The sequence below is a fragment of the Gouania willdenowi genome, chromosome 10 (genome assembly GCF_900634775.1).
Source record: "Gouania willdenowi chromosome 10, fGouWil2.1, whole genome shotgun sequence".
Classification (NCBI taxonomy): Eukaryota; Metazoa; Chordata; class Actinopteri; order Blenniiformes; family Gobiesocidae; genus Gouania; species Gouania willdenowi.
The window spans coordinates 8,122,832-8,146,481 of record NC_041053.1 but is presented as its reverse complement, the minus strand read 5'-3'; the positions used below and the strand labels follow the sequence as shown (position 1 = coordinate 8,146,481).

The window sequence follows — 23,650 nt, the reverse complement described above, 5'->3', positions numbered from 1 at the left end:
ACAATAATAAACTTGGTGATATTACAGCCTATGCATGGAGTACGGGGCAGAATCTAGTCTGTCTCCGGTAGCCTATGTCTCCGAAATATTTCTGGGTTTTAGTATCTCCCTCTGTAATAGCATTTGTGTATTTTAGACTTGTGAATTGTTAAAAGACAATAAGGCCAGAGGGACAATAAATATGGCATTTCTTAGTGACTGGACACTTGCGGTCAGCAGAAAGCAGGGATGATAACTGGTGATGGTGGTTGACATTAATCAGCCTGCAGCATTTTACTGAAGGGACAGTGGGACCAAAGCAGACACATCAGTAAAGAATTTGTGGTATTGCATCCTTTTAGAAACTTGCAAGAATTGTTCACATCCATCATACCCTAACCCTAATTCCTTACAAGGCCATATGCTTAGAGGCCCAGTTTATTCTGTAACTCTGTCGCTTGATAAGAGGGCTTGACCCAAAATTCTGAGAGCAAAGGCAGCGGTATGTAAGACCTGTTTGACAATCCTCTGGGATCTCTTTAATGAGGGCTTCGTAATGGATGCTGTGTGCAAAGAATGTGTTCAGTGTGCAGATCATTCAAAAGAAAAGTTCCCATGTGAACATTCAAGTTTTTGTACAAGTCAAGATTACCTCAAAATAAACTTGAAATGAACTTCAAGTCAACATGTCCCATGGGTAAATTCAGCTGCTGCCATCTGCAACTAATTAGCCTATTACATCATTGCCAGCTGTGACACCTTTTCTTAGAATACATCATAGATATACAGTTTTACTCTGCCTTAGTCATTAGATAGTTTTACACCTTTTTGACCTAATCATTCAACCTAAAGCTAAATCATTATATAACTCATTGTCTCCTGTTAGAGGTCATGGCCCCCTGCATTGGACGCTTGCTGATGCCCACAGACAGAATTCATCAGTGGGGGTGAAGGTGGAACAATGCGATTCCCAACATCGCTCACACCACTCACACTGCAGCAAGCTGACGGTCACAGGTTTGAGTGCCAATGACACAGGCAGGTACTCCTGTGAATACTCCAAAGCTGGTTCAGACCATATCACCACGACCTATATCTACGTCACCGGTGAGACCTGCAAATCATGCATTACATAAATCTAATGATGACAAAAACAGAGAAATTCAGAAATAAATGTTTCCTATTTTCTTATACAAAACCCTATGACTGGCCTTTAGAAATCTATACTCTTGAATGTGAACTGAATGTTTGCATATCTTTGTTCAACCCACAGTTTTCTTTGCTTGAGTTGCAGAAAACTTGCAATTAAAAAATAAATGGTTTTCACAGGATGATTGCAATCGACTGACGCCATTTAAGAAGTTTTATCTTTCTCTAAGGCTACAAAAATGGCATCTAATGGACATAATCAGCAATCTGATATTTCCTGAAGGGAAAAAAAAGCTAGAAAAAATACTCTTGACCAAAAATAGAGGAAAACAGTGTGAACATTCATCAAGAAATGAAGGTAATGACCCTTGGAAAGTCAAAAAAAGATAGTGAAGAGATAACAATTGGTTTAAAGTGCAAAAAGGTTTCATTTTCAGAAACAGAGAGGGGAAATGCTTTCTGTGGTATGGTGATTTGTTCTTGAGGTGAAAGGTGGAGTGGGATTTCATTGGAAGCCCTGCCTGTGGGTCCTGGTTTCAGCTAGTTTTCTTTCATTGGGTTTTACAAGGAGCCTTTTAAAATGACTGCACAATTGAGATGCAGATAGTTTAGTAATTAAATAAAGACCATGAAACAGCTCATTTTGAAAAAAAATTGGTATTGACATGTTGGTGTTAGACTCTTTGTTTCTCCTGTTGTTCCCAGTGTTCAAGATCAGCTCTATAGCTTTACTTTAGGTTTATTTAATATGAGTCATGTGTCATTCGTGATTATGATTTATTTTCTAGTATTAATTACTGTCTTCATTCCTCCAACTTTTTCCAAGTTGGTTTTATCTGTCCTTTACAATTTGTGTAAGTACATTACTGTGTAGTAAATTAAACAGAATTTAGAAAAAATGAATTTAGACACATCTTATGTCTAATCTTAGTTTTCCTTTTTCTACCAAGATCCAGGTCAACCATTCGTGGAGCCCCGTTATCCTAAGCCGTATATGTTGGGCATTTATAGGCACGAGACCAGCCTTATAGTTCCTTGCCGGACATCTTTTCCTGATGCTTCTGTATCACTAACAGGGGTAAGGCCTCACTTGAACACAGACATTTCACTCTCCTTGCATGTCCCTCTTTGTTGTACTGTTAAAAAGAAAAGTTACGCAGACGGTAACATGTGTAAGCAGAAACAAACTCGTGTTTCTCCTACAGCAGCAGGGCATCCTTACTTGTTTTCTTTGGGTAAAAGTCAGTGGTTCTCACACTCTTAGGGGCGGATTCACTAATATCTAAAATAAAGGGTGGTAAACCAGTTGCTTCCCTAAATCCTTTGGTGATGCACTTTCTTCACCTGCTGCGAGGAATTCACTTAGATTGCAGCAATCTATTTAAATGAGCATTTTGTACGTGTTATGTTGAACATGGAGCGTGAAGGAGAGCTGAGTGTGCGGAAGCAAAAACATACATTTGAAGCAGCAGATGTGGAGGTTTTTGTAGAGGAAGCAAATTAAAAAAATGGATGAATTACAGCAAAGACATAGATAGATAGATAGATAGATAGATAGATAGATAGATAGATAGATAGATAGATAGATAGATAGATAGATAGATAGATAGATAGATAGTAGTGTTGTGTTCAAGACCACTCTATCCGAGACCAAGACTTGCCCGAAACCAGAATGCACCGAGACCAAGACAAGACCAAGACTTTCGGGAGCCGAGACCGAGTCAAGAACATAAACATTTTTTTTTTCAATTTAAAAAAATATATAAATAAATTAAATTATGACAAGGTTCAACAGTTAAATAACATTCTCTCTTTAATTTTAGTTTCTTTTAAATACATTTTATGGACAAAAAAGGTGCCTGCAAAAAAATGTACTAAAATATTAAAACTACTACTGCTACTGATAAATTCACAATTATTCTTCATATTTGAAAACAAGATTTTTATGTCAGCTGAATGTACAGCAAGTGTTTAAAAGTATTTCTGCCAAGAAATAATGATTCTCGATTCTGATTCTTTCAGTTGTGCAGGTCAACAGGTCACAGATTTTACAAGATACTTTTTTAGTTTGAAAAAGCCTTTACACAGGCCATTTTTAATAATTCACTTAGTTGATATAGTTTAATTTGGTTGCTGTAATATAACTAGGATATTCAATTAACAAAGGTTTCCAGCTGTAACTGTAAAAGTGAAACGTTCTGAAATAAAACTACCAACAAGTTGTCAGCAGTGTAAAAAACATAGAGCTACAGGTATATGTGAAACTAAATAATTATTGAGAATTATTATTATTATTCTGGATACAGTGGAAACAGAAACTATAAAAAATAGTTATATTGTGAACCTGTTTATATTGTGAGGAACATATTATATACATAAATGTAATTGGAGTCTAAAGCCACAAAAAACACCACTTTAAAAAGATAATAGACTAATATAAGACCTCTTTACAGTTATTTGAGTCATTCTGGATTGTGCAACTTGTGGTGATGACGCGCTGGTGACAACATAATTCAAGATGGCGGCGGACCGGACTACAGCCGACACTATGTAATAAAAGCCTTAAAAGACATGGATATAATGAAAAGAGTGGATGGACAGAGGCATAAACATGCTGACACACACAGGGACACACAAACTTATTAAACACACACGGACCTCAGTAAACGGATCACCAGCCGGCTGGCACTAGGACCCAGAGGCGGAGTAAGTGCGTCCCTCGAACTGCATTCACAGGCTGTAATATCACTAGTTCATCATTTTACCTGTTGTTAGAGCTACTGTCTTTACCAGGGAGATGATATTTTTTACTGGTGATTGTTTTCTGGAGTTTTACTGGGATTTTTACCGGTGATTAGTTCATATCTTCCTTCTGCTCCGCGGTCCAAACTGACACCGTAGCCACACACACGTCAGTCAGTCACATTAGGGAAGGTTGCAGTCATTATACGGGGTGGATTAAAGAATTAATAAAAGATTGTTTTATCCCGTTATTCTCCGTGTTATTATCACATTATAAAAATATTTAAAAATAGCGGGAATTATTGCTGGTCTCGAACGGTCTTGACGGAAAATCCCGAGTCCAGGCAGTCCGAGTCCGAGACAAGACCAAGTCAAAATGCTTCAGAGTCCGAGACGAGACCGAGAGCATTAAAATTTGGTAGATGGATGGATGGATGGATAGATAGATAGATAGATAGATAGATAGATAGATAGATAGATAGATAGATAGATAGATAGATAGATTCTTTATTCATCCCACATTGGGGAAATGTGCGTGGATATAAGTGATGGAGTGGGTGCATGCATGTGGCTGAGTGAGCCACGGAGGAGAGATGTGTGTGCGTGCCTATGGGTAGAGTCCGACACAGCGACCGGGACAGGTAGCGAGCTTATGTTTATAGTACAGTCATATAATAAAGTGCAGCTATACAACAATAACAAAACTACCTGTTCTTACTACGCGGTACCATCTTTAACAAGCGTACGAGAGTGATCCTGGTGGAGAAACAGCCTCCAGCCATGGAAAGTGCAGATCTCCGCTGTGTCCCCCTGCCACGGTGGAGAGACAAAACAGAAAAGGTTTTAACACCATCTTAAAATTGTGAATTCATTCATTCCAAATATTAACTAGAGGTCTGAAAATGCAATCCCTCAGTCGTCTTTCCTCTCCCCTGCCCCGTCTCCTCACAAATTTCATTGCTGTCATCATTGCGCAAAAAGCTTTGACAGTTACCACCTGGTTGTGGGCTGTGCAAAATTTTTACAGAAAAACAGAGGCAGCAATGAAGTCCAGATTTGATGAATTCCATTGCTTCTCCTGCATTAATCTGTCCCTTTGTGAGCTCCGCCTACTATACATATTCATTAGAGGGAAACACTCTAAATGGATCGGGGACGCATTGCTACGTGCAGCAGCCGCGCACTTCTGATTCCATGGGGTATGTATGGCCTATTAGCACATGAAATGACGTTTGCACACATTTTAATACCCCTAAACCTTCAGTGAATCCTCCTCTTAGTGTGTTATATTACTCTGGGGTCAATGGGGACAGTGGCTTGTCAGTGGGCCGACTTTGGGAGTCATTCTGTCTGCTTCCTTTAGGAACAGGAAGGTGCTCAAGATGCTTTTCTCAGAATAAACCTTCAGACTAAAATTAGTCTTTCCTTTTCGCAAACATGAGGAAATCCAGTAATATAAAAAGTACAAAATAGGAAACACAAAGATAACCCAGCATGAGGTCTGAATGTGTAAATATTTCAATCAATTGTTTTTAACATTTAATGTTACACTTTTTACTTTGCAACCCTTTTCCAAAATTAAATATATTTATTCTTTCTTCGAAATTCTATAAACAAATTTCAAAAAAATATTTGCAAATATTAAAATAAGAAACTTACAAATCAGGTTTTCATCGAGGATCTCCGTGCATTCCTGCATTCATTGGTCCCTCTATCCTCACTCATCACTGCTCAGTTCCCACTGCTGAACAACATCCCCACAGCAGGATGCTGACACCCCATACTTTATTGTAGGTAAGATTGGACCAACGTGACACAAGTTAGTTTACCTTATGATGTGTTGTAATAGAAATTTGCAACCGTTATTGGCAGACTGCCTAGTTTCCTCCAAATATGATGCCCCACATTAATGCCAAAGAGTTAATGATAATAATGGCTTGGATTTATAGAGTGCTTTTTTCATCAGAACTCAAAGTACGTTACAAAAATTATTATTATTAAAAATTATTGGTAATCTACAATGTAGCTGCAGCTGCCCTAGGACATACTGACAGAAACATGGCTGCCAATTCACGCCTACGTCCATCCATGCACAGTTCATACCCATTCATACCAGTGGGTCTTTGTTTCCTGTTCAACCTTTTGTTTCTTGTGGTATTAGGTCTTAGAGTTTTTAAGGTGCTTTTTGGCAAACTCCAGGCTTCCCTTAGGCTGCTTCACCATACATTTCTGATTGGTGAATTGCTACATTGTCCTTCTGGAAGATTGTCTTCCTGCATTTAGTCTGCTTTAAACCCCCCGACGTGAGAACAAACAACAGCATCTCAATGTGTAAACAAACACTTCTAAAACTGCATTTGCATGAATAACTGCAGTGATTAAAGTGCATAAAACTAGAGCTGATAAAGCTAGAATGACAAGTTTCATAATTTTATCTGCTGTTCGTGCACATTAGTCATTATTAATCTTTATAATTAGGTCTGTTAACATTTCTGCATTTTTTTTTTTTTGGCAGATCCCGAATTTGTCTGAGGAAGTTCTAAACAAGACGGTATGGGATCCATTGGTGGGTTTCAAGCTCCCCTATGGTCCCTATACATCGTACTCAATGCTCACCTGCAACACCATTGTCAACGGTGTTGAGTTTACGTCAATTTACATCCCTCAAAGGCAAAGTGAGTTGATTTGTTCACTGAAAGAGGCAGAAGCTCTTCTGGCTCGAACTAATCACAAATTTCTACAACTATGGATTTATTTAACATTTACAGCTCTGGTCCTTAATAATGTGAAGATTACACCAGTGCGTGTTAGAGTGTTGGTTGGAGACACTCTCATTTTAAACTGCAGTGGTGAGACCACTTATAATGGAAGACTCAACTTCACCTGGGATTTTCCAACAAAGAAGGTAAATTCAGAATAGGTTGCTGACTCCACTGTGGCAGACGGTTTTTCATACTTCTGTTGTTTTTAGGAAAATCGATTTTACACAGCCAAACCCAAATTGAAGATTGCACAGGTTCTTGTAATGAGTGAAACTTTGATATTGCCAAACATTGGTATGGAGGCTAAAGGAATGTACAGATGCAAAGCAGAGCTTGATCCTACCAAATACAAGAATGCTTCAGCAAGAGTTCTTGTTTTTGGTGAGTTGGCTTTAAATTTCTTCAATTTACCAAAAAAAAAGCGTTTTCTATATAGAAATTTCATTAAAAGTTAGAGTCATTGTTCTTCCTCCTATCTTGCAGAGCATCCATTCCTTAATATCTCCTACCGTCCAGATCGGACAAGTATGGTGACTGTCAATGAAGGTCGAAAGAATATTGTCTTTGAGCCCAAAGTAAATGCACTGCCAACTCCAGACATGATTGCTTGGTTTGTAATGCTTTATAATAACACATTTTTTTAGCTCCTCCTTCACAAAATACATAGAAAGCACAAATCTCTATTTATTAGAGCGATACTTCACAAAAATATTAATACTCCATTTGTTTTCGATTTCCAGGTATAAAGATGGAGTCCCTATCTTGAAGAATTCCACTTGTTACAAGATGTCGGGTTTTAACTTGGCCATCGCAGATGTGCAGCAGAAACACGCCGGTGTCTTCACCATATATGTGGGCAGCAGACTAAAGGGCTTGTACAGGAATCTGAGCTACACACTTTTGGTTAATGGTGAGGCTTTAATACAGACCAGGTAATGAATGCTGATTCAGAGAAATGAAAGCCTCACCATAGCTGGTAACTGAGCAGCATTTGAGCAATGCGAGCTGCCTTCAGTTCAGTTCAGGCTGGACGGCAGGTAGCGGCTAGAGTATGAAAGGAATTTGGGGGCTTGTTGATTCCAGGGTTGCATTGACGTAGCTGGGGCAGCTGTTGTTGATTATTGGGGCTCTTTTCAAGGGGCTTGGCTCAGTGTGTATATGGTCCACACTCTATTCTGCACGCAGACTCCTGCCGCTCCAGACCCCAACTTTTATTTGCGTCCTCCCCGTGTGTGTATACACTGCAACTCATCCAGAAATTGCACACAATTTCTGCATGAGGATTACACTGATAATGATTTTGCAGAGAACACTAACAAATGTTAAAACTAGGTGCTATCCATGTTGCATATGAAATAGAGACTTAGAGAAGTGTGTGTCCACGTCTTTAAAACCACCACTGGGAAAGAAGCTAAACTAAACTCTCTAAACCTTTTGTTGTAGTTACAGTGGTGTGCCAAAAAGATGAAACATTGAACACTTGAAAAATCTTTTAGAATTAGAAAAAAATATTTGAATGACAAAAAAATAGAAACACAATTTAAACACAGCAAATACAGATTCCTGCCTTTAAAAAAAAAAACATTTTTTAACAAATAATAATTGTTAGATGTGCTGTTGATAACAGGAGTTACAGTAGATGCTTTATTGTCAGCCAATGTTTGCATCTTACTTGTGACCTGTGGCTCTTCATCAGTCATTCAGATTCTTCAAGCTTCTTCATCAGTCATCAGCTATCCATCTTTACTGTACCGTACTTTACTGTATTTTAAAGACATAAGGAGATACCTCTGCTCAGTGGATCAGGATAGTAAAAACTTGATTAGTCTTTTTTTATTTCTGTTTTCTAAATACTTCTCATGTGTGTGCACTTAAATAATTACTGACATGTTTATATGTGATTTTTCTCACACAGTAAAGCCTACTATATCAGAGGCAGAGTGGGCAACCATGGACGTTCAGCCTTACACATCTGGGAAACAACACCAGCTGACCTGTACGGCATACGGGTTTCCTTTACCAACTATCACTTGGCTCTGGCAACCGTGTCATGTAGACCCCACACTTAAAACGTGAGTTGCCACCCTTTCACACATATTTTCCCAGCATGCACATGTTGGTAGAATATAGCGCCTGCCAATTGGAAGAAACCAAATTCTGGTTAAAAACAACAATACAAGACAGGACAATTTTTTTCAAAAAAGCACAAAAAGTTGTCCTGAGGATCATGTGGTTTTTGTCAGTTTGACTTCTAATGAGTGTACCTACTTTTGCTTCTCAGGAAGTGTCTGTCTACAGTAAACACTGCATTGCTTCTAAAAATTCCAGCTTCCACTCGAAGACATTAGGAACAATGTAGTAACCATTCCTGGCTCGTGTGTGCTGAATTTTTGTTACAAAGTACACTAAAAACAACTAAGTAGGCTGTACGTTTCTGCTCATCATTTCAGCCTGACCTGCTTTAGAATGTTCACACCGCCCAAACGAGGTGGACTATCTGGAAAATGAATCAATCCTAGTGTAGTGAAAATGCTCAACGATTAATCAGTGTGAACGCACCCTTACTATCTGATCCTGTGTCTGTCTGTCTCACTAAAGGCCCAGACATAGGTGGAGCGGACTCCATGGACGTCCGCAAGGCCAGTGAGCACAAAGATCCTATTTTATGACCCCGTGGACTCGGCTCTGAGTACCTGGTGTCACACGAAACACTACTCATCATGTATTTTTCACATTGACCGGCATAAATGTAACACGGACCGGCATTTCACCCACGTGGGGAAACAGAGCAGGAGAGATGGAACTTTGAGGGGAGACTGGCAGATGAAACACATCCCAGAAAAACAAGGAATACGAGGAATACAAAGAAGTGCAAATGATTGTGGGAAATGTAGGGTTTCACTGGTAACAATTACGTGGCGGCGCGCTCCAGGTACACTTTATAGCTGGGTTTCCATTACAGATTTTTGCAAAATAAAACGTGTTTCCATTGAACGTTGTTTTGGGCCCTCCAAACCTCCTCATAACTCTCCGTATTCCTTTGTAGTTTCACGTCTAATGTGGCAGTAATAATTTTAAAGTATAATGCTTAGAAATGGTCTCCGGTCTCCTCTTCTGTCCACACTTACCGCGCCATGATTTCTTGGAGAGCAGTGGTCATGTGACCAGGTATGTCAGGTCCTGTGACGTGTATTTGCAGAAAAAGTGTTCCCATTATTCTTTTGCAACACATTTCAATATCGAACCTTATGACATACCTTTTCATGAAAGCGTCCAAACTTTTTAGCAATATTTGAGTGCTTTTTCGAAATTGCGGTGTTTCCATTACCAGTTTTTATTGCGCCGTTTAGATTTTGCTCATTTCCAAACACTGCTTTTGAAATCTCTGATGAGATATTCCGGGCCTAAATTATTTTAGGCGTGAATATATTTTTAAATTTTGCAAAAATTGTTGAACATTTCAAAGCTGAATCTTAAGTACTGACTGAGTTCTGCTTTTGGATCTGACAAACATGAACCCAGATTTATGGAGTTACATTGTAGAAAGATAAATTTGTTGTAATATTGGGAGTTCTCATGTAGTAACAATTCTATTTTAAGTGCGACACTGAGATTTTAAAGATCCTGCTTATCAGTGACAGATGGTTTGGAAGACAATAGACCATTACCCTCCATTTACAAGAACAACACTATTTACTGAAGCAAAGTATTTATGTGACATTATAAGTAATGTAAGTCCACCAATGTCTTATTGTTCTTACATTGTAGATAATATAAAAATGTATACTTGCCAGGTTTATGATGAATTAAGAGTAGAGTGTTAGTGAGGTCAAAGCAACTCAAACGTAATAAGTGCTGACACTGAGACTGCTAATGCGACAGAGGAGCAGCAGGTGACCAATTGTGCAAAATGTTTTTTGAGTACAGCACTGACCCTGCAAACTACCTGTCACTGTAAATCTTTGGAAGGCTGAAGGGGAGGGGGAGTATAGAGTTAGCCAGGGTTTTAGAGTTGAGGCCAGCCTGCTATTCTGGATGTTGAATAAAGCTGATTGTGTAGGAGGCAGAATTATTGAGATGTCTTTATCGGCCGGTTCAGAAGTTATCAGCTCTCCCTTGCTGACCACTAAGGTCTTTGGATCAACCTTATCTCCTCTGACCAGAACCAGTAAGGGGGGGTTCCTGTGCAAGGTGACGCACTGCATAGCCCTTCCTGTCGCTGCTACCGTTTCCTCATCTCATCAGTTTGATTGTTCACCACAGGCAGTCAAAGCTTTGGGGGTGGTGGTAAAATCAAGCCTTTTTTTTCATCTTCTTACTCTTTGTCAAAGTCCAGACCTGCGGGGGGAATTTCTGGTTTATTTTTTTATGTATGTAGTGGAACTGTTATGTTAGTTTTTCTATTTGAGTACGCAGATTGGTTTTGAAGCACATTGAGTTTGTTTCTGTCTTAGATGTTGTTCTGTCCTTGGCTCAAACCTCATCTGGTTTCTTCTTTAGGTTCATGGTTTCGTTTGGGTTCAACTAGTCTTGGTTTAATAAGTTGTAGTCATTTTTCTTGAAGGTGGCACTGGGTAATGATTTATTATTTGTGATATCTTGGAACTTGAATGTTTAGTATGTTCAGTATTTCATGTTTGTGCTTTCAGATTTTCTGCTTATGTCTTCACACCTGTTCTTGTCAGTGTGGGCCTTTACTACGATGCTACAGATTTTTTCTTATTGCGTTAACTTCCGGGATTTAATCGGTGTGTGCTCTCTTACGAAGCTAGCTAACGTCTTATGTGGCTAAATCACCATGGTAACTTAGGCTGAACACCTAACCTGTTTGGGGCCAGGTTTAGTTCTGGCTAGGATTTACTAAAACCCCGCCTCCTGACCAATCAGTTCTCTTAGAAAACAAGCTGTCCAATCAAAGGTGGATCATCGCACTTTGGCTAATCGGTAATGGAGAAAACGAATAAAGGTGTTCGTTTTCCGTTTTTCGTTTTCTGTACCGAAGCAAAAGATCCTGAATTTGTAAAACAAAGCGTTTTCCAAATATCAAATAATGAGTGTTTTTTTTCCCCGTTTTTTATGTTTTTGTCACATAATGAAAAACGAATGAACGAATGATACATGGATTTTGTTGGTGCATTGACTTCATTTCCCTGGATCCTTGTTGTGAGATCTGTTGCTGTTTGAGTCTGGTTTAGATTTTTTTTTTTTGTTTTGTACTTTGTTGTTTTTGACTTTTGTTAAATAAATATGGACATATGTTGGGGCGCGCCTTCTGTCTATGCAACTGGGTTGTTTCATTCCAAGTGACCCAGTCAAAAATCTTTACTGAATCTAGAGCCATTTTCATCCATCATAAAAGATTTGACAAATTTGACTTTACAGCATTGCACTTACAATTCAATAACATCAAAAGCCCCTTCTGATTGCAAGGGCCTGCATTGTACTATTATTTGCATTTTCTTTGTTTTACAGTTGTTCAGCTTTCACTGAACCAATCAGGGTCACCAACGAGGACCAGGGAATCATTCCCCACAACTGGATTAAGAGCATAAACACCAAGCCGGAACTGTTTCAAGGAAAAAACAAGGTAAAGTAATTTTTAGGCATGATGTTGACTGTAAACTATGAAAAATGTATGTCTTATTTATAAATCAGTAAAAGCTGGTTCTTGCATTTTTTAAATGAGCACAGTAAAGCAACAGCAGTACTCTGCTGAGTGATTTATGCTCTATTGAGTGTTAGTCATTACTGCACATAAAATAACTTAATTTATTTCTTAAGTTAAACAAAAATTAATTGTGACACATATAATGTGCAACATCTGAAGAATGGTCATCCTATTTTGAAAAACCTTTGAAAAACTACTTTGGTTTCCTGAAAAAGACTCCTGTAATAGGAGCAAAGCTCTATGAGAGCGTTCTCGTTATTTGAGGCTGCACTCTTTAAATGGTGAACATACAGTATAATGACAAACATTTGTCAACTTCTCACTGGTGGATTCAATTGTACCTTTCATTTTACAACTCATTCATAAGGAAAAAGGTAATAAGTAAATCAAGTGGGCTTCAATTTTGGTGTTGCTAAAGATTGGTATTTTTTAATCAGATATACTTTGGTGCTGTTGAGATTCAGAGAGGCTTTTACGTCATACTCAATCTATTATTCTTAACCCTGTTAATGCAGCATAACAGTGAATCTGTTGTTTTTGTCCACTGGTTAATGAGAGCAACATAATTCATGCTTGAACATTTAATTCATCAAATATATTTGTTTTCCGGAAATTGTATTTGGCTGCAAATCTGAGCAAACATCTTGCTGTCTTTTTCCTAGAAAACATCAAAGATGTATTATATCAAAGAAAACAAAGCACCATTGATAAACTGTGAATGCCCTAGAAACTTCCTGAAAGTCTTCATCCTAGAACATAATCTGGCTTTATCTGTCTGAAGGATTAGGTCAAAGAAAACCATTATTGCAGACTGTGTCAGACTTGGGTAACAGTTTGTTTTCATGTTTAAACATCTATGTTTCTACCTGTAATGGCCTATATTTGAACTAAGTTGTTAGGGGAAAGGACACCAAACCACTTAAGATTTGACCTTCTTTTTTTTTTTTGAAAGTATCATTTCTAGAGTGTGTGAGTACTCATGAACAGCTGGTGTTTTATGAGGGTGAAGACTAAGAACCAATTATAATAAGCAGTTAGAGGAGGGTGGACTTGTTAGAGGTACATTCCTCTCTGTCACATAAATAACTTGCTTTGGCCCGTGAAGGAGAACATATTCAGTGCTGGGCCTCAGAGTGGCTCCTCACATGGCCCCGATGCTGGGTCATAACATTAGGAATATATAGAAATAGGACACAGCACCGAGGTCACGGGCTGAAGGCTACCTCTTCACCACTACTTCAATGGCTGGCTTTAATCTCAGGTTACATTGCTGTGACTATCAGCTGTAACATAACATCATAAGGCCAGTTGGATATTGTTTCGACAAATGTCATGTCAACATGATTAGACAATTTGATACAATTATCACCCTTTCATTGCCTGGAACTTGTATAGAGATCAATGCCAGTTTTTGACAGCTAAATTTTTGATAATTGGCAATGCTTGTTTGCAGTTTAGGAAGTCTGTACAGTTTACACACACAGTACACTCAAAACATTCATACTCCTAAATGTTTCTGATTTCCCTCAAAAACACATACTCCTGTGGACACTAAACAGAGCCACGTGCCATCTGGCTTTTATCCAAGCTAAAAATATTAGTTTGTGCTTCTCAGCCATCAAATATGTCGCAGTCGAGTTAAAATTGAGTATGGCACCAGAAGTGCTATTCAGGAAATCAACACAGAGCTGCGGCACAAGCCTAAATGAGACTCAGTAGACCCTAAAACATCAGATTTATCCTTTCATTAATGTCAAGTACTGTCGAGTCAGAGGCACACCAGGCTTTGAGCAGATCTCTCACTAATAAAACCAACACCAGCAGTGTTGACTCAACTGGCACAAGACACAGAAAATACAAACTATTGCAACTAGTTAGGCCTTGAATCTTCAAATCAATTACAAGATTACAATTCCCTTCATTCAGATATTTGTTTTAAGTGTATTTTACATCTGATTTATCATAAAAGATGCTAACACAAGAGGAATGTTCACTTTTATTAGGTTATTTATTTCAGGTTCAGGAATTGTGATAAATTGTAGTTGAACTTTAGTAATTGACAACGTTCTGAGGATAAAAAAAAAATAATTGTAATTTAATTGTAAATTCTGGTCACTGTAATTGTAACTGAAAAATGTAATTGACCCTGATGTTAAGTGAAGAGAGCAAATATGATCAGTAACATTTTGCATTTTATTTGCAACTTTTCTTATGTTTTATTATTGCTATGATGAATAATTTTCTATATTGATCCTAATCAGACTGTAAGTACGCTGATGATTGGAGAGGCTCTGGTATCAGGAAACTACTCCTGTGTGGCTCGCAATAAGAATGGAAAAAGTACAATGGCGAGGCCTTTCTTTGTTGATGGTAAGTGGGTCACCAGAAAAATCTGCCTTTAATTTGTAACAGCTGAGTTAAAAGTGCATGCACGTTCCTCTCAGTGCTATTGTAGGTTATCTATGTGTGTTGTGCATGCTCTAATGAACTGCAAGAACACGAATAAAATGCATAGATTGTATTGAGCAATAAAGAGACCAGAGGGGGCATTAATTAAAACCATCTTCCAGTGTAGCTGACTGGCTTTGGGACAGGATAGAGGTAAACATGTCCGAAGCCATATGGAGGACAGTAATGGCACGTATTTAAGAATTGCTTCAAAAAAGTACATTCCTGCTCCAGTGCCAGCAGGACATTCCTCTTTCACTGAGAATTTAGATTTTCTATAAAGATCCGAGCAGATCCAAAGGTTTCCAAAAAGCGTATGTATCATGGGGTTTATGTAACAGCAACATGGATCAGGTACCACTGTGGAAGTTCACAGAACAAAATGAGAACTTCTTTTAATAAAGGGAACAGGGAGCTGTGGAACTCGTAAAATTGAACTCATTCTCCCACAGTGAGATAATTCCCATGGAGAATCCCACTCTCTTATAGAGGTGAGAAAGACGAAGGATGATGGAATGTTGCTAAAAAGAAGGTAGAGCTGTGATAACAGCTGTCCTCTCTTATGGAACAGAGAATGCTTTCCAGCAAACTGAATAAACAAGCACACTCGCTTCCCTCAGGGGAAACATCCACAGACTCGTTCTGATTGGGTGAGCACAAAAGCACCATCAGCGATGCTGTTTATCGGCAACGTGCTTCCAATTAGCAGTGACGAAACAGGAAATTTCTGGGCCTCTGACAAGCACTTTTGGGTATATAACTGTTGTTTAAATTGGAGTTGTGTCAGCCAGACATGTGCACGTAAACTTTAATTTTATTCAGAAGGAGGAACATTGTTTGAACTCATTTTGCCAATACATCACATTTTTGCATTCATGCTGAATTAGATCACCTTGAGGAAATTACCGTTGAGCCGAGGGCCGCCATTGAAGGCGATGACATCACTCTGACGTGCCGGGCAACCCGTTTCCTATACGTGGATCTGCAGTGGTTGGATTCCAGGAATCAGACGATCACTTTCAATGCGTCCACTCTCCAACTCAGCAACTACTCCATTTCAATTTCTCTTCATTTGCAAAATGTATCCCAAAACAGCACAGAGGGTTACAAATGCCAAGCGTTCAGGCTCCACAAAAAGGTTGAGCTGAAGCCCGCTACCCTTCATGTAGACGGTGAGTTAATACATCTTTTTACGATCAGGATGTATGTTATTATTTAGCTGCTCAGACCCAATACATTTTTTGGTTTTATGAGTGTGTCAAATTTTGTCATACTGACTATAAAGGCTTGATTAATTGATTATTTATATAAGTCATATCTCACTTTTCTTGTATTTTTTTGTTTTTATGCAGTGAGAAAACGACCTTGGTTAACTCAGAATCTGACAAATCAAGACATAAACAGCAGCAGTACGCTGATACTGGCTTGTTATGCATGGGGAATTCCTCAGCCGTTTATCATGTGGTACAAGAATGGTGTTCCAATTGACGACAGTCCAGGTAGACATTAAAGCTCTGTTTTTTAATTACTATGCTGTGTATACACCATAAACCCCTACTGCCAATTTAGAAACCCTGAATGAGACTTTGTACATGCTCTCACAACTCAGTAAGCCCCATATCTGGCCAAAGTTATGTTAAATTTGACAGACAACCAATTAAAAATAGACCAAAGTTTATGTTTTCTCATATGTATATTCTCAGTAGGGCTATGTCTTTGACTTGAAGGAAACTCTACAGCTTAACAAGCATAAACCCATGTGCACAATACTCCATTTATAGGGATTTCCACAGTGTAAAATCAGGTTTTGTAGCCTAAATGAAGTTTTTAAATTGGCCCCATGTGTGTTTTTAATTGTTTTAGAAACTTTGTATCATTTGTTCTTGACTGCAAGGGGTAAATATTACAAGATTTTCTTAACTTTTACTAATGCCAGCTAAAAATTCTTTATGTTTCAGGTATCACGCTGCGAGAGGACGGTGCGCTGACCATTGAAAGAGTGAAGAAAGACGACGAGGGGCTGTACGAGTGTGTAGCCAGCAACGCTGAAGGCGTTGCCAAAACAAGTGCTGTGGTGACTGTGCTCGGTAAGTTGGAAAATCAAAAACAATTTCAAGATGGTGCATTCACTTCACAGATATCAGAGTCGTTAATCTACAGTTTATGCTGTGGATTCTCAACCCTTTTGCTGACCCAGTCAAAACATGCTGGGGGCCCCTTTGACCTTGTGTTTTCTTGTCATCACTACTAATAGCTGGGGTCAGGGAAATCCCTTCCCTAATAGAAAATTTGTGACTGCAAGGAATGCCAAGCAAATTCCTGCTCGGCTTTTATGATCACTGCTCTAGCTGAGAGCCCTTACCTCAAGGATTTAACCTCTGTGAAGTGTTAAGAGGTCCACTAATGAGTCAAGGAGATTGACTGCTACAACTAACAAGGGACAGGAGACCTACAGGAGCAAAATGGTGTGAGGTCCCGTGTGCACTTCTGCTTTCAGATGTGACACGTAGTCACATTTTGGCCCATCTGACTTTTTAGTTTGACTTTAAGTTAGGCACAAATCTTTCAGTATCAAACCAATTTTGCTGTGGCTGTTTAGTAAATAACTGTCTATATTTCATCCCTCTGTGTTGACAAGAGTGCTTACAAAAACTGTATACTGATAAAGGATTGCAGGAAGAGTCTGATATTTATTTTCCAAAAGAGAAAAGAGATGAGCACAGCATCTGTGTTTTGATAAATCTCGAAGAAATATCAGACAATAAGAGTAAAATGTACCAATTTCTGTTGCCATTAAAAGTACACTGTGAATTGGGCTGAGGATGAACAATAATGTTTTTATTGTTTTTGTTTTCTTCAGGAGAAGAAGGTAAGCCCAACGTTGAGGTCTTAATTTTGGTGTGCACTGGGGTGGCTGCCATGTTCCTCTGGCTCATGCTCATCCTCTTCATTCGCAAACTACGAAAGGTGAGTCCTTGCAATATTTACTTTTTCAGAGATTCCCATAAGATATCTGTGTAACCAGTGACAAATTCGGTGTAAAGCTTTGGCAGTGGGATCAAATTTGAAATGTAATATTGCCATTACTGCGTACTGTGGAATACTGACCCTCTTAAAGCACTGCATTCAGGTGAGGGAGAGAGTGCCAGAGGGTGAAATTGCGTGGATTTGATACACGGGTCTCAGTGGCGGTAACTGCGCTGCTCTAACTGCAAGTGACAAATAGCGCTGGTGTTTGTGGATAAGCTGCTATTTGCTCTGAGGCTTATTTATGTACGAGGGTGGCAAATTTGCACAGGAATATTAAGTATTCCTTCATTACCATATCCACGCTCTGCAGATTGCACAATGTCATTTATTCTCTCATTTGCACAATTCTTTTCAGGATCTGGCCCATAGAGTAGTTGCATTCTAGATGGCAAAAAAACATTACAAATATTAATTGCCAATTAAATTAAAGCTGTTCATATTTAATAGTAGTGTCAGATGTATTGTCAGTCGGCCAAAATGGACAACAAGAGCATCTTAAAGTTCTCATCTGCTCTGCTGGCTCAATACGTCAATCAATTTATCCTTCTGGAAAAAAGGATTAAAGGGGACATATCATGGTTTTGAATCCTTCCTTTTTACATATAAATCATACAGTTGTGGTCTATATAAAGCAGAACTGCAATGCTTGGGTCTGAATTCCTCATTATTATAGCTCCACCCCTTTTCTACCCCTTTTCTGATGTGCTTCTGAGAGCAACTCGTTTTGGTGCGGTCTCTTTAAATGCAAATGAGACACTTCATACCCCGCCCACTCTTCAGGTGACACTAGGTTCAACTCCACCCTGCTCGGCCATTTTTGTAGTTTGATAGAAGAGATACGGCTATGTAGCGGCTCATAAACTTTTTATTCAGAGGTTATTTACATAATATCAACAACAGAAGACTTGTTCATCCAGCCTTACATGTTTGAGCCAGAGTCTGACCCGGCGGAGCGAGATGAAAATGAAGATGATGAACCTGCAAAACCCTAACAAGTGAGCTAACACAAGCACCGAGCTAACGCTAGCGCCAAGCTAACGTCACGAAATGCATTTTAATACAGTCTTTTCGGAGACAAAAACGGCAAAATGAAATGACTAATGAAAACTTTAGACTTAAATTAAATCACGTAGGCCATATCATCAAGGATCTAAAACGAGCACACAGCGCTAACATATGAAGACGGTGCAACTGCTAATGCTAACAAAACAATGACAGGGACAGGGACGTCTTATCATCACACTTTTTAGCGTTATTTACAGCTTACCGAAGTGCTCTGTTTGTCGTCTCCAAAGATAGAAGGAATTGAACCCTCAATCAGACAAAGTCTTTTGGCAAATCCTTCTTTATACTGGTGGAGGTTGCAGAAGCAGTCATCCTTGAAGTGCTGCGCGCACACAAAAATGACCTTACCCACAGATGTGGGTACATTTATATAAAAAATAAAACTCAACCAGGCACTTTGAAAAGGTTCTGATGCTGGGAGACGGTGTAATGAAGCGTGTGGGTTACTACATCCAACAACCAAACATTTTGACTTATCCTCTCGTAACTTCGGCATCCTTGAGCTTGGACTACGGAATAAAAGCGAGAAATAAAAATGGTTTGCTCAAAGTGTTGGGCCTAGAGTTGATGTCCTAATTTGGCAGTTCCGCTGCAAATACTGTGATGTAATAGTTCAAAAAATGTAATAGAGAATAGAAAAATCGAAACAGATTGAAAAATATGAGCAAAACAGAATATAAAGATATCTACGGAGCACCTGAAGAGACTTATTTGAACTTTTCTGTACTTCTAAACACTCTAAATATACAACAAAATGCATTTAAGGGCTAAAAAAGTGGATTTAGCATGATATGTCGCTTTAAATCTAGAAAATGTAGCACATGCTAAATACAGATCTCCAAGGTTTTCCGCTTGCTTTTAACCAAACAGGAAACACACCACCGCCCCACCCTCCCATCCTCTGACTCGAACCTCCTCACTCCCATCGCCAAATCCAAGCACCGTGTCTTTGGGGCCAGGGCCTTCGTCATTTTCCGCCCCCACCCTCTGGAATTCACTTCCACCAAACACCCGTGCCACTGAGTCACCACAGTCTTTCAAACCACTGTTAAAAACAGACATTTAACCCCCACTAACATCTCACCTACATTTTCTCACTCTTTGTAAATTGTCTTTGAGTTTTTTGAAAAGTGCTGTATAAATTGGACTTATTATTATAATTATTATTTAAAGAATAATTATTATTATCTTTCCTTTGTGTCACCATTTCCACTGCACTTTACAAACATGACTTCTCACAACACAAACAATCCTTAAATTGAATAATACATAAAAGGAAAATAACATTAAATTGCTTTTGAGAGCGCAACATAAACTGTATTTTTAATATTGTCTTATGTCTGTTGATCTTCTGACTTCTTTAGCAGCCAGCGCACTATAAGATGGGCCCCTCCATTATCATCGATCCTGACGAGTATCCTCTGGATGAGCAGAATGACCTTCTCCAGTATGACGGCAAGTGGGAGTTTCCCCGTGATCGTCTGCGACTAGGTGAACATGTAACACCTCATTATTCACAAATAGAGAACTTTGGACAGTGTGAATGTTAGAATAATTATTTGATCTTCAGTGTGTGACACTATGTATAATGTAGAGGATTTTTTAAACCAAGGTTATAAGTTCAAGTGGTCCTTATAGGAGGAATATTCTTAAAGATGCTTGGACTGGGAGTCACCCCTCTGTGCATGCTGGGTCATTACTTATCAGTGACCTGCACGAGCAGCCACTAGTGAGATTATCAGTGAGGATGCAGAACCTAACCGTTTGTCTGAATTTGACAAATAGAGATAGAGATTTATGCTATCGCTTTTATAATTTGTAACTTTTAAACTTTTTTACTTATTTAATTTTACTTTCTATTTCATTTCTAATGGAAAATAAATTTTGACCATTCAACCTTTAACATGTTCAGCTAATTCCTTCAACCCATTTCAACCTTTTTTTCCCAATTTTTTCAACCCATTTAAACCTTCTTAAACCGTTTAAACTATTTCCAACCATTTCAACCTTTTTAACTTTTTTCTTTTACTTTTTTCAACGTTTTCAACCTATTTCAACCTATTTCAACTTTTTCAACCTTTTCATCCCATTTCAACCTTATTCCTAATTTTCAGCTCATGCTGGGATAACGCCAATGCTAGGTTGATGCTAACGTTTGACTAATAGACTAATGCTAACACTAGGTTAATATTAATGCTAGGCTAATGCTAATGCTAGGTTAATGTTATTTCTAGGCAATGCTAATGCTAGTGAATGCTAACCAATCCTAATGCTAATGTTAATGCTAACCAATCCTAATGCTAATGTTAATGCCAATGCTAGCTAATGCTGATGTTAATGCTAGCTAAGGCTAATACTAGCTCATATTCATGCTAATTCTAACTAATGCTAATACTAAGCTAATGCAGTGAGACGTGGGCCAGCACCTGCATCTGCACTTACATTTTCTTCAGGAATTTCAAATATTAGAATGTTTAAGGTTGCATTCGCACTGACACATCCTGCAGTGTTTAACCACTATTGTACAGCCTGAAGTACATCTGAGTGAGAGAGCATTATTTGCATGATCCAGGGACACAGAGCTGTCGTGACCTCACATCTTCTTTTAACAGGTAAAACTCTAGGACATGGCGCGTTTGGAAAAGTAGTGGAAGCTTCTGCCTTTGGCATTGATAAGCTTTCAACCTGCAAGACGGTGGCGGTCAAAATGCTGAAAGGTACGAGGTGGAACGCTTAACCACTGAAAGTTATATATCCATCCATCTATCCATTTTCAGGCTTACTTTGTCCTATTTCAGTGTCGCGGGCAGGGTTGGGATCAAGGCATAGATAAGGCTATCGCATAAAAACAGAAAAATGTAGGACTTTTTTTTAGATAAGGCTATCATAAGGTGTAAAAATGGAAACAATTAAAAAAAATTGAGATACAGCTATCAAAAGAACTTAAAAACTAGTTAAATATGATGACGAGTACACTTAAATTGGGGTCAAAATCCAGTAGGGCATAAAAAATGTGCAAAAACACCAACATTTCAGAGGCAAGATAAAAAAATAAAAACTTTTTTTTTTTTTTTTTCTGCGATAAGGCTATCACAAGGCATAAAAATGTTTTATGGGGTTATTTATTTCAGGCTCAGAAAATGTGATTAATTAAATTTGAACTTTGTTAATTGAGAACATAATTGTAATTGAATTTCAGGGGGAAAAATTATTCTAATTTTAAATGCTGGTCACTGTAATCATAATTGAGTATTAATTGCACATGCGTAGTTAACGTAGTTAAAACATTTACCGTATTTTTCGGACTATAAGGCACACTTAAAATCCTTTCATTTTCTCAAAAATCTACACTGCCCCTTATGATCAGGTGCGCAATGTTTTAGTACAACTTTGGTAAACTATGAAGCTGCACCACTTGATAGATTTTTGGCGCTTCAGGGCTACCATAGCCAGACGCCTCGTGGAGTGATTTGTACCAGTACTGTGCTTCAACATACTGAACTCAAAAAAGTGAGTGTAATGTTCTATATTTTATGTGTTAACCCTGAACAATGTTGAGAATTATTGTTAATGAGTTGAATAAAGTTTGACTTATCTGACTATTTTGTTTCGGTAATATGGTAATTGTAATTGAAAATGTTAATAATTGACCCCAACCCTGGTCGAAGAGATGTTATATATGTCTATTTATTGATTATTATGGTACTCTAATGCAGCTTACAACATGTTATATTGTCACATACTAGAAATTACAGTTTCAATTTTAAGAAAGGCTGGGATACAACAGTGGTTTACATCGTGGCCTCAGTTTTTCTATGGACAGTTTTCATGTAAACCAGCAGTTTCTTTTTTTCTTCTTCTAATTCTCATCTTATAGTGTGATTACATAGATATTTAATAATGCGTATGGAAAATTATACAAGGAAGGGTTGGGGTTAGAGATAGAATTAGGAGTTAGGGTTATGGTTAAAACCGGGGTTAAGGGGGATTACAAACTGTAAATGCACATGCAAAAGGATATCATCCCCCAACATGTTTGCCCACCTCTATTCTGGAAATGTTAGGGAGCTAAGGCTAAACCTTTAGCAGCCAATGTGTAATCAATGTCTGATTTTCATAAAGTACCAGAGATTAAGAAAATAACTCTCATCCCGTCTGTTTGTCAGCCTGGATTACACTGTTCAAACTCTGTAGTTAAAAAGTTAAGGTATGATAATACAACATTGTGTTTATTTAAAGGTTTTCTTATATTTTGAATCATTTTCAAATCAATATAATATATTTCTCTCATAATTTATGATTTCCAAGAATTCACGGTTTGCTTTGATTTCTGGCTAAAGACGGCTGTGTAAATGTGAGGATGTGTTGCACGCTCTCTTATCATTAATAATATTTTAGAAATTACATACAGTGTGAGTGATACCAACTATCTAGCAATTGTTGGGTCACATTTAATAGAAATCAGCTGTTATTTTCAGCATGTACTGTTTCATCTTAATACTTTCTGTCTGTTTTTACTTTGAACTCATAAACGTGTGTTTGGTTGAAGCCAAATCAAAACCATTCGTAAATCTTGAATTTTAATTCAATAAAATCTGGAAATATGTGTTCAAAGTATCAAAATCATCACACAGTTCTCTCTTTGTATAGATATGACCTTTTTAAAATGTAATTCATAGAATAACGGCTCATCTAGCTTTCTGATAATTAACTATTGTTTTTAAGATAAAGTTAATTTTAATTCAAATTCTTTATTTTTTGAAAGTGAATTTGCTTAGGAACTCAAGGCTAGGGTGCAGGGGTTCAG

At 38.2% G+C, this 23,650-nt stretch overlaps 1 protein-coding gene across 3 annotated transcripts in view; it reads left to right on the top strand.

Annotated features, from left to right (window-relative positions):
• kdrl (kinase insert domain receptor like) overlaps positions 1-23,650 on the top strand; it is a 64,217-nt gene that overhangs the window by 17,469 nt on the left and 23,098 nt on the right. For 2 of the 3 annotated variants that reach the window (XM_028459456.1, XM_028459454.1), the window contains 16 exons: positions 866-1,086; positions 2,079-2,206; positions 6,386-6,545; positions 6,639-6,775; positions 6,842-7,013; positions 7,116-7,242; positions 7,373-7,542; positions 8,548-8,704; positions 12,105-12,219; positions 14,562-14,670; positions 15,636-15,920; positions 16,101-16,247; positions 16,707-16,835; positions 17,609-17,715; positions 20,208-20,334; positions 21,456-21,560. In XM_028459456.1, the coding sequence (XP_028315257.1) occupies positions 866-1,086; positions 2,079-2,206; positions 6,386-6,545; positions 6,639-6,775; positions 6,842-7,013; positions 7,116-7,242; positions 7,373-7,542; positions 8,548-8,704; positions 12,105-12,219; positions 14,562-14,670; positions 15,636-15,920; positions 16,101-16,247; positions 16,707-16,835; positions 17,609-17,715; positions 20,208-20,334; positions 21,456-21,560 (2,396 nt within the window). The remainder of the gene's footprint in view (positions 1-865; positions 1,087-2,078; positions 2,207-6,385; positions 6,546-6,638; positions 6,776-6,841; positions 7,014-7,115; positions 7,243-7,372; positions 7,543-8,547; positions 8,705-12,104; positions 12,220-14,561; positions 14,671-15,635; positions 15,921-16,100; positions 16,248-16,706; positions 16,836-17,608; positions 17,716-20,207; positions 20,335-21,455; positions 21,561-23,650) is intronic. The other variant, XM_028459455.1, reaches the window with a different exon arrangement.